At 32.1% G+C, this 15,263-nt stretch overlaps 1 protein-coding gene across 1 annotated transcript; it reads right to left on the bottom strand.

Annotated features, from left to right (window-relative positions):
- Positions 1 to 2,628: 2,628 nt before the first annotated feature.
- LOC110639591 (protein FMP32, mitochondrial) lies at positions 2,629 to 7,360 on the bottom strand. Its single transcript, XM_021790607.2, has 7 exons — positions 6,875 to 7,360; positions 6,575 to 6,706; positions 6,349 to 6,408; positions 3,397 to 3,473; positions 3,235 to 3,291; positions 3,079 to 3,145; positions 2,629 to 2,994 (listed from the first exon to the last, which is right to left on the bottom strand). The coding sequence occupies exons 1-7, from the start codon at positions 7,064 to 7,066 to the stop codon at positions 2,875 to 2,877; spliced, it is 705 nt and encodes a 234-aa protein (XP_021646299.1). The 5' UTR covers positions 7,067 to 7,360; the 3' UTR covers positions 2,629 to 2,874.
- Between the last annotated feature and the right edge of the window lie 7,903 nt (positions 7,361 to 15,263).

The following is a 15,263-nucleotide window of genomic DNA, read 5'->3' as shown; positions in this document are numbered from 1 at the left end:
TCTTAAACTTTAATTAATTACTATTATCATTACTATTTTATTTGGTTTCCATTTGGAAATCAGGCTCCCAAGTTCAATACATGTACAAAAAGAATTTCGGCCAAATCTTAAAATAAGCCCTTTATTTATTTATTTTTTAAATTTGTAGAAACCATCTTCCTTCACAACATGTTTTCAAGTGTTCATCTCTCGGCCGAAATTCGATTTTAGGGTTTCAGTTAAACATAATTAATTAATTTATTTATTTTTAATTATTTTTGGAAAAACTAGTTTCGAAACGAACATGATTTTTCATTGTGCTCTTCAATATGGCTAGATCTCATTTGGCCAAACTCATTATTATTATTATTATTATTTTTTATTAATCATTAATTCTAATCCTTAAACATTAAACTTTTAAGATCTATACTTTAATTCTATCCAAATTTAATATCAAGAATATCAACATCAATATTATGTTCATCTTAAATTTAATGGAAAAATTTAATTATTCAAAACTTAAAACTCTGATACCACATTTAAAATAATTCTTAATAGATCATAATGATCATAAACTTAATATGAATCCTAACAATAGATCTTGAATAATTAAATTCTCACAGATCTAGAAAACGTATCTAATGCAAAGTTTAATTGAGCCATAGTAATAATTGAGAGAGATAATTTGATTCAATAAACTGATTTCTCCCTCTTGACCCTTCTTGATTCACACACAAAATTTTAGTGATGGAAAACTTTCTTGAGATGATTCTAATATCTATGATTTTATGAAAGGAAATGCGTGTGACCTTATAAATAAAAAAAAGATCAACTAATATATATATTCAAGATTTAATCGGGTACGTCTATCAAATATTGTTATACAATTAGAATTAGGATTTGTTTTAGTTAAAATAAATATAAATTAATTAGACCACATTAAAAAATTAATTTTGACCCATTTAATTTTTTAAAGTCACGGATAAAATCTTACAAGGAATTCTTATCTTCTCAAATTAATCATACACATGCGAATTTAATCTATCACATGATATGGAGCAACAGTTTCTTTCTTGAATCCAATCTATCCCTATTATTTATTTATAATATTCGAGTTAGATTAATTTTAATTTTATTACTAAATTTGAATAAATTGCTTATTTTGAATGGAGTTCAATCTCGATAAAAAAATTAAATAATTTATTTATTTATCTAATTTTTAAATAATATAAATATTTAAAAATTTTAATAATTGCAAATTAAAAAAAAAAACCAATTCAGAAAATCAACAACACTAATAAACTTAGAAAATCAAGAACCCAAAAGAGAGCACCAAAATCCAAGAAATCACAAACTCATAGAATTAAGAGCAAAGAAAAATCAATAAATCTTAAAAAACGGAAGTATGAAAATCCAAAAAATCAGCCAAATCAAGAACAGAAAAAATCAACAAACCCAAAAGGGCTACAAATAGAATTCAACCATCAAAATAACATTACCTTGGTGAGGACCGACGAGGGTGAGAACGTAGGAGTCTAAAGCAGGAATAGGAATGAGGCTGTGATGAAGTGAAGAGCTCAAGTTCGATTTATTAAAATTTTTTGAGTTGGATTTGTTTAAATTTTAGTGGATTTAAATTCAAGTCGTATTTAATTTATTTATTGAGCTTGTGAACTCGAACTTTCATTTAAATTGGGATGGTGCTGTACTGGCTAGAGGCACAACTAGATACCTGGGGATTCATTAAAGGAGCGGCTGGTGAAGGCATTTAATAGAGACAACAGATAAAAAAAAAAAAAAATGAAGAGAGTAGCAGTGGCCGTGTAACGTGATGGAGTGTGAAGGGGAACTGTAGATCAAGTGGTGAGACAGTGTGTGATTATATTAACTGCTATTAAAAATATAATATATTATTATATTTTATGAAAAATATTTAAAAAATAATTAATAAGCATTTAAGTAATGAATATTTAATTTTATTTTAAAAATATAATTATTCAAAATTTAAATATAAATTAAATACCATTTAATATAATTAATTAAAAATTTTATCATTAATAAAATTTTTGTTATATGATTGTGAAAATATAAAATACAAAAAATATTAAATTATATTATTAAAATAAAATAATAAATAATCTAAATAATACGAAGGCAAAAAAAAACTAATTATTTAATTAATTTTAAAATATCAGATTCAACTAAGATTTAAAATAAGAGATTTATTCTAATTTAATCATAAAATATGAACTAATTTAAATTGAACATCTCGATCAAAAGTAGGGCTCAATTTGAACTTTGTACTGCCAATCATTTTTCTAGGCTAAGAATGTCAATGGCTCCTGCTACAACAGAGACGTATGGAACGTCATTGAAATCCGTGTCCTAATACTGCAGGCTAATCTTTAATCATTTCTATTCTCTAATTTTCTTTTCGTACACGGGTAAGCAAGAATACAGGATTTCAAAATCTTCTGAACTAAAAGATAAACACAGAATTGTTTAATTATAATTCAATAGTGAAAATAATTAATCATACAGGGTAAAGTGGAGAGCTTGGCATAATTTATTAGGCTAAAGAAAGCCTATAATCATTTGAGGGTGTTGTGGAGCACCAAGCGAAAACCCCACAAACGAAGGAAATAAAAATAAAATCAAAATCAAGGTACCTCTTTCATATCCAAAATATCCTTTTAATGAAGTAGAATACAACATTTATATCTGAATCAACTTGTTCTTGTTTTTTTGATACAGATACAACAGCAAAAAAGAAAAAAAAAATCATCTGAACTTCTACACCTTTTTAATATTTTGCATGAAAATAATAGCTTCAAAAAAAGAGCTATTACTTTTCTCTTTCCGGCTTATGCAACCACTGACTTGCAATTCTGTAGTTTACATCAAGATTCGAACAACAGCAAGACCAACAGCAGATATGGAAACAAGTGTACCTATGCAGTACTTTATCACATCATATTTTGCAGCTTCCAATTGGGCCCTTAATGCGTGAATTTCCTGAATTATATTTTATCAAAAGAAAATGTAAAAAATGCAATCATCTAAACTTTACAATTTGTCAATTTCACTTGTAATACTTACTCTATCGAGTTTGTTGGTGAGGTTAGAGGTTTCAGCATTCTGATCTGCCAACTCATCACGTATCCTCCTTTGTTGTTTGAAAAACACGAGACAATAAAACCATGTCACTGATTTATCCTCAGAAGCAAGAAATCAGTCATAAGTAGTTTTCCTTACCCTCTTTCAAGATTCAAATCCAACCGCTGCCCAGCAGTAACTTTGTCAATTTCATGCCTGTATCACATACATTGTCTTAGCATCATGAAGATCATAATAGAAGAAACAGAAATTCACATGGTAACAAACAAACATCTTGCAGGGTAACTCTATAAATCAAACCTCAATTCACTGCGCATCTTCTCGATATCATTCCGAAGTTTTTCAGTCTCGTGTTGCAACAAAGAGAAATGATGTTCCTGTATTATATAATGTCCAGATATTTCATAGAGGCAGGTTAGCAAAGAAAATTTAATTAGACTCTATATCACTGCTATACATCATATAAGATTCAAGAACAAAAGAAGTCGAGAGATCATGAAATTGTCAACCCTAATCTAAATGTTCAGAGTGCATTGATGCTTTAGAGTCTGATGTTCAAAGTGTCTTGTGGGTCTCTCTCTCCCTCTCTATTCATACCTCATCTTTTTTAATATTACCACTTCAGAGTCAAACAAAGTAACAAGGTGAGCTGAACTTTTGTTGATATGGTACTGATGTGAATTAAATAATATTGTCTTACATAGTAGTTAGTACAGAGGTCCCACATTACATGAAGATCATTTTCCTTGTTATAGCACAAAATAAAAGCTAATATTGTAAAAAGAATATAAAAATAGTTAAAAAAATAAAGAGGCTCTTCTTAAATTTTCCAGACCTCAAAAATTGAAACCAACAATCTTCCTCCCCAACATCCCTCACTGAAACTAAAACTTTATCACCAACTCAGCTAATTTGATAAATATAAAATAAATAAGTTGTTGGCAAAAAAATTCAATAAAATAAAAAGACATTTAAATTGAAATTTTCACTAAAGGGTTTATTCGTCTATACACTATAGGCCTTTGATAAATTTCAGAACTTGGAGGAAAATAGGGGAAGAGATAGAGAGAGAGAACAAAACATAAAATTTCCTAGATACTTCTTTTGCCACAACATAGCATTTTCAACACAATTTATCAAGTGTCAAGATTGGAAATGATTTATAGCTGGACTCTTAAGTCTGCCAGCATTAATTTAGTGCTTTAGTGCAAGATTAGCTGTTGAAGCATTATCTTTGTTCTCCCCAAAAATTTTGTTATAAAAATATAGCCAAAGGGCAACTCTTTTCACTGGAAACATTGTGAATGTAAAGCAAAAGCAGAAAGAGTGAAACAAGATATAAGACATAAGACTAACCCTGGACTTGAAATGTTTGAAGAATGAATCATGCCAATATCACGAAGTACATTTCAACACCTTATTTTATCAACTTGGATTGCCCGGATAGAAACTACTACACTTTAAGAAATTCTAGTATGTTCTAGTCCCAAGTGAATATACATAGGTCCAGAGGAAACTTTAAAGCTCAGGCATAAAACAAGGTTTTCCACCATAGCATTGGAAATATGGTTCAACAATTGGCATTTTCAAGGTTCCCCACGACCATCATTCTAAGGTAAAAGATGTTATATTGAATAATGATCGCTGTTGACCTGCAGCTAAATCAGAAACTCTTAAACAAATTTAAGGGAAACAGGATCCTGCACATTAAGATACTACTAAACATGGGAGCTACTCCTGGGATTCCATCAGGATCAAATCAATTAAAGCAAGCCACCACAAATTAGTCCAGTTTGTTCCTCTACTTTTAAATATTGTGTTGTACCTTAAGCTATTTTTAGCAGGTTCCCACCACAGAGACAACAGAAGTGGACTAATGGTCCTTATACTAACAGACAATGTCTGTTCCATGCCAACTAACAAGAAACAGAGACCATATATTTTATGTGACTGCCAAAAACATTTGGAACAGAATCCTATTACCTAGTGATATTAAAAGATTTAGAAAGGAGTCTTTGCCTGATTTACTTTGTTTAATCCTAAACATAGTTTCATATTGTAGACAACAGAGGGATTAGCTTAGCAAAACTTGGGAAATTTGATCATATATATACTTAAGCAAACTCAACATAGGGATTCATTTGGATGAAAATCCTATTACTCAGTAAATGATTAAAAGAATATCCAAATTCCAGAATTGAGAATCCTCTAGAGCCACCGGCAAGTTGAAAGGAAAGGCAATTCAAGGTCTTTAGCCAAGCTTGCTTTCCATAGATTCATTTACAATATTTGGGTCAGAAAAAATATATTCCATTTTGGCATTGCTGTTAATTCTGCTTTGGACTATCATTGGAGATGGGATATTCATATGCATGAGCATCATGACCTTAAAAGGATGATGATCTTTGCTAGTCATAGGGACATGTAGATATATAAGACAGACTTTAAAGATTAAGCAGTTGAGTAAGATCCTAACTTTTTCCCCTCAAATTGTCTCTGTTCTGAGGCTTGTAGGCTTGTAGCAGGCTCAGGACCCTACTCAGTAAAGGTTATGTGTGCATGGCATGGCTTGGCTTGGAGAAACCAAGCCAAAATGCAGTAAACAATTTATAAAATTTTCAAAGTTATTTTAACAGGGAAACGGAACTGAAATACAATGATTTGAACAAGTTTTTAAAACAGTTTGAGCCCATCCAACATACTCCTATAATACTAAATAAAACCTAAAAATCGTGCATATATCGTAAAAGCTAAAAGAAAACAAAATGAAATAAACATGTCAAATTGTTGTAATCCTAAACCAGCCAAAATGTCTAATTCAATGTCGTACTTTTTTAACAGTTTGAACTAATTAAAAGCAAGTGCTCACACTCTTTGTTTATTCAATCTCAAATTATTTGATTTGTCTGATGTTTATCCTAAGCAAATAGCACTTAATTACTGGTGAAGGTCATATTTGCGCATGCTAACAAATTCTGTAAGTAGAACAATTGTTATAACCATTTTAGCTGAACCCTTCACCTTGGACTACCCATAGATAATCCCATGGTGTGTATGTGCATAAATTATGCTAATTTATAGCATGATTGATTTCAATTAGCAACATTTGTAAAATTCAGGTGCAGAAAAATCAATAAAATACATATGAAACTTAAAAATTACTTGATTTCATCCAACATGTTTTAATTGTGGCTAAACTGCTAAAGACGAAACATTTTTAAGCGTAACAATAGAATTAAAAACAAGTCATACCTGCGAACTCTGGACTTCAGATTTAAATTTGGACAAACTGGTGTCTTGAATCATTTCATTCTACAAACAAAACGAGACCCCAATTTAGAAAGTTGGAATGAGAGAGAAAAAGTATTAACCACAAGCATAGTTCATTTGCAATTATGATATTTTAATCAAATTGGACTAGCCCCAAAAAAGGATTGAACTAACTTGGAAAAATAAGCAAACAAAGGGAGAACCTTACTTTCTGCATCTCTGCCTTCGAGACAACCGATTGAGACACATTTTCCAAGCTGTCGTTCAAAACTTCAGTTATGGCAGCTGTTATAGCCTCAGCTTGCTTTGAGGGCACGCCCTGTGCCTCCAATCTTCTGACCTAAAAGGCAATGCAGAAAGTTAATTCCAAATAATGTTGACCATTAAATTAGGGCAAAGAAAGACGCTTCCACCAAATCACAGTCCAACAACATAAAAAGAAAAATCAATCAAATTTCAGCATTTCCCAAATTAATTGAAACAAAGATCAAAAGGACAATGAAATTACAAGGGCTAAAGTGTCGACAAGAAACAATCTCTTCCCGTTAGATTTGACGAGCTGAGAAATCTGCCTAGACCCAGAAATGGAAACAAAGGAATAGCAGTCCAAAGGGGCACCAAATCCTCGATTCCGACCAAAAACGATCCCTGAGTTGGTCCCAAATTGACCGACCCGCCTACAAGCCACAACAGCGGACATTCGGTTTTTCGAAAAAAAAAAATCGCAAAAAAAAAAAAATTCAAAGTTGAGCTTCAAAATTCAACGATTCTTCCCAAATGCAAATCGAAATCAAATGAGGGAAAGGGAAACTTTGAAATGGGAAAAATGGAGTTGAATTCGGAACCCTAAAATAGAATTATAGGCTATGCCCTTGTTCTCCTTGCAGATTATTATGGTGATTCTCCCAATGCCAGAGAGAGAGAGATTGAGAGTTCGATTTTCGCGGTTGCTTCGGTATGAAATTGGAATGAATTTTTTTTTATTATTTTATAAGGAGAAATGTTGAACATGCATTTCTTTTCTAATAAAATAATGTTTTCTTTGTCTGCCAAAAAACAATAAGGGAAATTTGTAATTGAGTCCCTGAATTCTACCATTAATAATGATTTAGTCCCGAGGTTTTCAAATTCAACTATTTAGTCCCCGATAAATGCTTATGTTAAAATCCAAAGTCCTTCCATCCACATAAATTCAAACTACCCTTTAATAGAAAAACCCATGATCTTTGGCGAGAGACATTTTTTAGTAACCACAATACCCTTATAGCTATATAGATAAAACTCGATTAGAATTTCTTCCTTCCCAAACCCATTGGCTGCACAATCTCTCCCATTTTCTACCCGACGAAATTGTTGGTCCTATTTAGCTTCAATGAAAGTCTCCACCTTATCATCTTATTATCTCTTCTTCTCATCTTCTATCTCCATTTCTATTTGTGTTAAGTTATTGTTAGGTTCTTTGGGTTCAAGAATGGCCACATCAAGTGGATCAATTAGTGTTTGGGATGGGAGATTGAGGAATGTCAACTGCAGATGGGAGATTGAGGAATGGCATAAGAATTTCATAATCACTAGAAAAACTTAACAAGCCTTATTACTATTGTATAGATAATAGATGTGGTACATTTCATGGGTGGTGTGAGCCAGTAACTTCTTTGACTGCCACTTCTACTGGTGAAAGCCATAATATTGAGTTAAGGGTATCAAATAATGTGAGGTTGCTAGAGGAACTAAAGCTTGAAATTTTGAAGCAAAAGGAAGATTACAGATTGATACAATGTAAGCTGGAGAGAATTGAAGTAATTTTAGGCCATTTGAAAATGGTAATTGTTATGTTGATCCTTGTAATGGTGATGGTTGGATTGAAGGGTATTTAAGGTAGTATTTGTATAGTTTTGTTTGTAATAGTGATGGTGAATGTGGGATTTTGGTTGAAAATGGATAGTGTTAAAGCTTATGTATGCTTTGTCAGTAATGTTGAATTGCAATAAACTATTGGTACAAATAAAAAGATGTATTTATTCAATGACTTAAAATGTGAAGAATTAAATTATTATAATAATTTGTATGACGAGAATGTAATAACATATATGTTTGAAATTTGAGGGACTAAACAGTATAAAAAAATATAAAAATTTGATAGAGTTCAGCTGCAAACATAACTTGTGAACCTATTAACAAGTTTGATTCCTAAATAGCCACAAATTGGTAAATAAACAATCAAAATGACAGTAAACTAATAATTATATTAAGTAACTTTTGAATTTCATTGATAAATATCCAAAATAAATACATAATTCCTTGATCATGCAAATGAATGTAACAACACACTCATTCTAATCATCAAGTTCTAATAAGCCCATTTACAGCCACAATTGTAAACATATTCACAACCATAAGAAATTTACAACCAATATAATCCCAAAGGACTACACAAAATAGAGAAAGTAACCTATTGGTTGCACATCCATGTAACCCAAAAAGTAACCCAAAATGGATGCTCACATAAACACAAAAAGAAACTATTGATTGCACATTTTATCTAAACACAAAAGGCAGTTAATACTAAAAAACAAAAACAAGTTTTTTTGGTCTCCCATTTCCTATGGCAAAGACTATGGAACATTAGTATCTAGTGACTGGACTTCAGTAGAAATAGTTAACTGGGGGACATTATTTCCAATTTCTTGTGAGACACCAATAGCATGTGACTCTGGGACACCATTTGCACTTGTTGTCAGCTATGACTGATTACTTTTGCCCTTTCTCTTTCTTCCACTAGCATTGTAATAAAAGTTAGAGAAATTATTAGCATAAATAAATCATTTTCTTCATTAAAATAGTAAAATAATAATGTTATTGTACTTATTGCTATAGGTGCATACTGGCTTGTCCTTTTATTGTAACCCAATTGGTTGCACCTTCCACAAATGATAGTAACATTCCTTTTTCTGTTTGGAGTAGAAGCAAGTTCCCCTTCCTCCCTCCTTCTTGCTTGCCTAGGCATGCTAGGTTGCCTTTTCAGTTGTGGAGGGTCTAAGGCTAGAAATTCATCATCTGGTTCTAACTCCCTATGTGGAATTGGATGAATTGCTCCTTCATATACCTTGAGGTAATTGCTTATGTGGTAATATTCATGGCAATAATACTCAATATTGTCTCTCTTGTAGCCATTGGCACTAGCAGCATGTTTACATGGAAGTCCACTTCTATCCCACTACTCACATGAACATGTTTTGCTCTCCAAAAACATAGCAAACTTACAAGGGCCTTCATGTACCTCAAATTCATCATTCCTACCAGGGATCAACCTAAGATACCTACTTTGGCTTATAATTTTATTGAAGCTCTTCTTGGTCTTTAGAGTGACTTTTCCCTCCCAAGTAGATGGTTTTTCATATCTTTTGTGAAATCTCAGCATACACTTCTACCTGATACTCTCAATCATTATGATCAGTGGTTATCCCCTTAATTTCCCAATCCAACTATTAAAGCTCTCTCTATCATATTATTTGTGTAATGATCTAATTTTAGCTCAGGCCAAAATGCATGTCTGCTCCATTGTGAGAGAGGTATCTTCAGTAGCCAATCATAAGTTTTTTGCTCCCTTTTTGGTTTTAACACGTTCTTATGAAGCCAAAATTCATAGCTGTGTGTGGCCTTTGTGGCATTCCAAAAGTCATTCTTTAATGTGATACCAGGGAATTTCTTTTTGAAATTGGTGTATAGATGTCTGCAACAAATCTATGACATGCATTGGGGAAGTAATTCCCAACTGCTTCAACTAGCCACTGCAAACACAAAGATGTTAGATTTTTAATTATTTTTAAAACATATATTTAAATAAAATTATCAGTCATTATACCTTTTGTCGATCTGACATAAATGTCCAAGGCTTGTCTTCATTACCTCCTCCAATGCAATGATACAAATTCTCCATGAAAAAGTTCCAACTATCTCCACATTCAGACTCTACTATTGCAAACGCCAATGGCAAAACTCCCCTATTGCCATCCAAGGTAGCAACACATTAAATATACCAGCATAAGAATCCTTATTTCACTGCTTCAAACATAATGAATATCCAGTTAAACTGTAACACCCCTATTTGCATAGCCTGGTATATTTCACTGTTCCGGTGACCGGTGTCGGTCCGGACAATTAAGGGAATGAGAACCATATCTAAGACATCTAGATAAGCCCTAAATACAAATAATTAGTAATTGCCAGATAGTTAAGTATAAATAAGAAAAATAAAACATAAAAGGTTAAATGAGCAGGGAGTCACAGCGATGGGTGACCTTCACAGGAAATGACTGCGAGGTCAGTCTTAACTCGAATTTTGAACCGAAAAATGTGACGCCGCGGTCCTTAGGACTATTGCGAACACAGTAAAAAAGAGAAAATCACAGAAATGAATTGTTAAGCAGGTCAAATAATTAGGTCAGGAATCCAGAAGAAATATTGAATAACTAACAAACCGGATCAGACCAGCGAGGGGCAAATTGGTCAATTCACCCCTAGAGCTTACTCCTGACCTAACTGTCCAATAAAATCAGAGAAATGAAAATTTCAAAATCGGGAATTTAATTAAAGAACTATTGAAAAATTAAGGAAATATAAAAGAAAAAGAAAAAGTAGGAAAAATCACTTTATTTCATCATCATACTTACCTCATATATATGACATCATAAATGAATTGTTTTATTTTCCACCAATTTTGACCAGGTCAATTAATTAAAAGACACATAAAATACATAAAAATTAAAGAGATAATTCACTTCTTCCTCCTCCACAAGTTTTGGCCACCCCTCTTCCTTGCCACCTCCATAGCCAAACCTCCATTAAAGCTTATTCCAAGCTTTTGTTCCCTCACTAAACCCTAATTTCTTCCACAATCACTTCATAAAACCTTCTTATCTTCTCTTGAGAAGGAGATTTAGTAGGAAAGAAAGAAGAAAAGAGGAGAAAATTGGAGATTGAGAATCAAAGTTGAGGTAAGTTATTTAAAGTACAATTTTTAGTTTAAATTATGTGTTTATGATTACATACACTTAGGAATTAGAGAAAATAAAAACAAAAACAATTATGGGGGACTAGATAGGGAATTTAGCCAGCATTAAGGGGTATTGAAATTTCATGATTTTGATGGAATTGAAGTGTTAGTTAAGTTGAGTTGGGTGTATAGAAGTTGATTATAAACTTTAATTGTATTAGATTGCACAATTATGTAATTAGGGTTCTTAAGCCTCTTGAAATTGGGAGAAAAATTATAGAAAATGATCAATTGGTACAAATGACCCTAATTGAAGTGAGAAATGGTTAATTGGGACCATTTGTGGTATGTTTGAATTGGTAGAAACCAAGTGCAATTCGGATTGGTTAGGGTCACTATTCTAGTAGCTTGACCTAGGTCTCTTTTAGAGACTAAAACTAAAACTTTACCAACCCAATTGACGTTATGCCAATTAGGAATGAAAATAAACACATAATGGCACATTTTTCATTCAAGAACCATGCCTAGAAAATGACATTAGGATAGTGAACAATTAGGTCAAATATGGGTGTAGTGCACTGCTACTGTACCAAAATGACTAAATAAACAGTGTTTGTTCATTTGGCCATAACTTGGACTAGACAGGTCCAAATGACCTGATTTTTGTGGAATTGGAAAGGTATGACATAGCAATACAATTTTCATGAAGAAAACCAACTCAAATTATGCCCATAACCCAGTCATTTTGCCACTTAAAGTTAGTGGTCCAAAACTGCCAGAATCAAATTAGGTACCCAGAAATCTGGGTTAAACCAATCTAGCCAGCCATGTTCAAATGGCCATATCTTGGGCTACAAAACTCCGAATGGAGTGATTCAAAAAGGGGATTAAAGCTAAGATAATAAGAAACAACTTTTATGAAGAACACTTAGCCAAATTCCAACAGCAACTTGACCAATGAAACAGTGCAAAACAAGACACCGAAATTGAAAATTTGAAATTGTGCCTAGGAGACCTAAAAATTGAAGGGGCAACCAAAATCAACAAATTAAGCAACCAAAATGTGGTATATGAGTAAAATTGAAATTCCCATACATATTAAGCATAAGAAAGTCAACAAATTGACTTGAATAGTATCGTGAATAGTAACCCTGAAATGCAAAATTCAAAGAACGTTAAATTAAACATATTAGAGATAGACATAAGTAATTGTGAATTTATGATTGAATTTATTATATGTTATGATACTAAAATACTGTAAAATTGTGTGTTTCAATTAAAAAGAATACTGAGAAAGAACTCGAGATATCGAGTCAAGGCCTAGACGCGACTCGCACAAGGTTTGTGCACAATATAAAATTTTTCTATAAATTCTCTTGACAATTTGTTTTGATGAATAAATTGTGATTTATTTTTATTGCAAATTTGTGAATGAAATGAATATTATGCTTTTGACTTAAATTGTTAGAAATTTAATTATATGTGTTTGCATTGTCAATAAATGTTTAGTAAAATGTTAAGATAGTTTTAAAATCACAGTGTCATGACCATATATCTGAATGCTTCACTAGCATGCCTAGAGGGAGGAATTAGTTTTGAATTTTGAATTCCCTCTCTGGCTAAAGTGTTGAGGTGTGTGCCAGTAAAGGAAGAAATTGAATGGGTACTCATAGTTTGAGCTTGCTAGCCTTGAGATTCCTCATAAGCCTCTGGCTATTGAGATGAATTTTGTACTGATGGCATGATATAACTGTGTGTTTTTATGAAATCTATTTTGGAACTTCCGAAATGAGACTATTTTGACTAAAATTATAAATTGTGTTTTGTATTTGTTTTCATTTTCAGTACCATATTTGAATAAATGTGATTTGATTTATGCATGAAATTTTATTTTAGTATGTTGTGCACCACTAAGTCATAGAGAGACTAGTAGAGCAGCAGAGTGAGCTGCTGAAGATTTCAGAGCTACTTTTAGACCTTTTGTCGAGTATAATTTTATACCATGATTGTACATGTTTATTTTGATTTAATTGATTGTATGTACATTTGTAAATTGATCATGAGCAGTTGTACAGATTTTGTAATAATATTATTTTGGATTTTCTGATGTAAATTTTGGACTGATAAATGTAAATTAATTTTTCTTTAATACAATGTGTATGAAATTAATTATTACTATTTTTTGAGATAATTGAATTAAAATTTTGAGTTGTGAAATATTGATTGAATTGTGAAGTTTGGAGGAAACTGTGTTGATTTGAGTTATAATGGTGGTTGTGAATTGATGAAGTGTTATATTGAAAGTGTTTTCTATAGGTAAAATTTTCGGTTTTCTCAAATACAGCTGGCACTCTGTTGAAATTTTTTCAAAATTTGCGGAAAAATAAAGGATAAAAATTTTACATAACTTTTAAATTTCAATTAAATGTTTTTAATGCTTGCTAGAAATGCTCACCACTTTCAAAAAGTAAGAAAATTATTTTAAAATTCCTTGTAGTGTATTTAGTGAGTTATCGGTAGTCGGAGTCAGTAATTCATTAGGTATACTACAGGATCATGTTATATCTTACAGACGGAAAAGTGTGACATAAACACTAGTGGGTCATCATCAGTAGGCCTCAGTTTTGTCTGGATCTTTACAATAGTACCAGGATTGTACATTTGCAAGTAATATACATACTTGTGTAACTTTCTGAAGCTAGCAGCATGACTTCCATCATTGAGTGATCTTCCTTTACACTTAGCCCTGTACAGCTGCCAATGACTAACTTCCACTCCCCATTTCTCCATTAGTTCATTCTGCATTAGTTCATAGCTCATTTTAGGGTCTGCTCTTAAACTACTTGCCATTTGCCTTATAATCCAGCCAACAGTTGAATTTGGATTCTTGTTCCTTGGTGGTATACTGCAACTACGCTCAGGCACTACTGTCTTAATTATGAAAGTAATATTATCAGCTAGTACTGAAGCATGAAATCTCTGAAGGAGCGAAAGCATGAAAAACATAAGATTAGATCATTGAATTAAAAAATTTTTCATCTAAGGTCACATGCATCATGCAAGATTCATTTTTATCTATTTGATTTCAATGATAAACAGCATATTAAAACTCTTTTAATATGTTTTTGCATCTACATTTGTCATTTAAGATTTTAGAATTAACAAATTAATTCATTAGAACCCTAGATTAGATCAAGAACAAGTGCACTAACTTTTCTGATGCACTGCAGTGCATTTGGCACCTTTGGGATGCGCCTGGAATACCAGATGTTATCCCTCTAACTTGTCCACACTAAGATCACCAATGACAGCCCTTGAACAACTTCTAAAGCTTTCCCAATTAATTAGAAAATCAAGTTTTGCCTTTTGAGACATTACAAATGTAAACAAGACACTAGAAACGATTTCTAGTATTTTTAATTCAAGAGATTGTTGGCAAATCTCTTTGAATTGATGAGAGATGAAGAAGAAGAGAAGGAGAGGCAGCTAAGGGTGGCGGCACTAAGAGAATACAGCAGCTTGTATTTTTTGTTCTTTCATCCTTACACTTATATAGTTAGGTCACCACTTAAAACCCTTGCCACATGTCACCTTCTAATTGGTTCTAGGTTTAATTGACCTAATCACATTGTGCTAAGTGTCAAACCTATATTTAATCTTGACTTTGATCATTTTACATGATTAAAAAACATATGGTAAGCTTATGTGTAGTGCCATGTGTCATCATCTCATGGTGCCACATGTCACCCTGTGAAATGACCAAAATACCCCTGTGTCTTAATTTTGAGTTCTTAACCCAAAATAATTATTTTTCTTCTTTTAATCAATTTATATCAAATATAAATTAATTAATTAATCTCTATTAATTAATTTCTCATTAATTAAATTCATATTTAAATAC

Source organism: Hevea brasiliensis, chromosome 9 (assembly GCF_030052815.1).
Source record: "Hevea brasiliensis isolate MT/VB/25A 57/8 chromosome 9, ASM3005281v1, whole genome shotgun sequence".
Classification (NCBI taxonomy): domain Eukaryota; kingdom Viridiplantae; phylum Streptophyta; class Magnoliopsida; order Malpighiales; family Euphorbiaceae; genus Hevea; species Hevea brasiliensis.
Note: the sequence above shows the minus strand (reverse complement) of the source record. Positions and strands in the feature narration are given on the sequence as shown.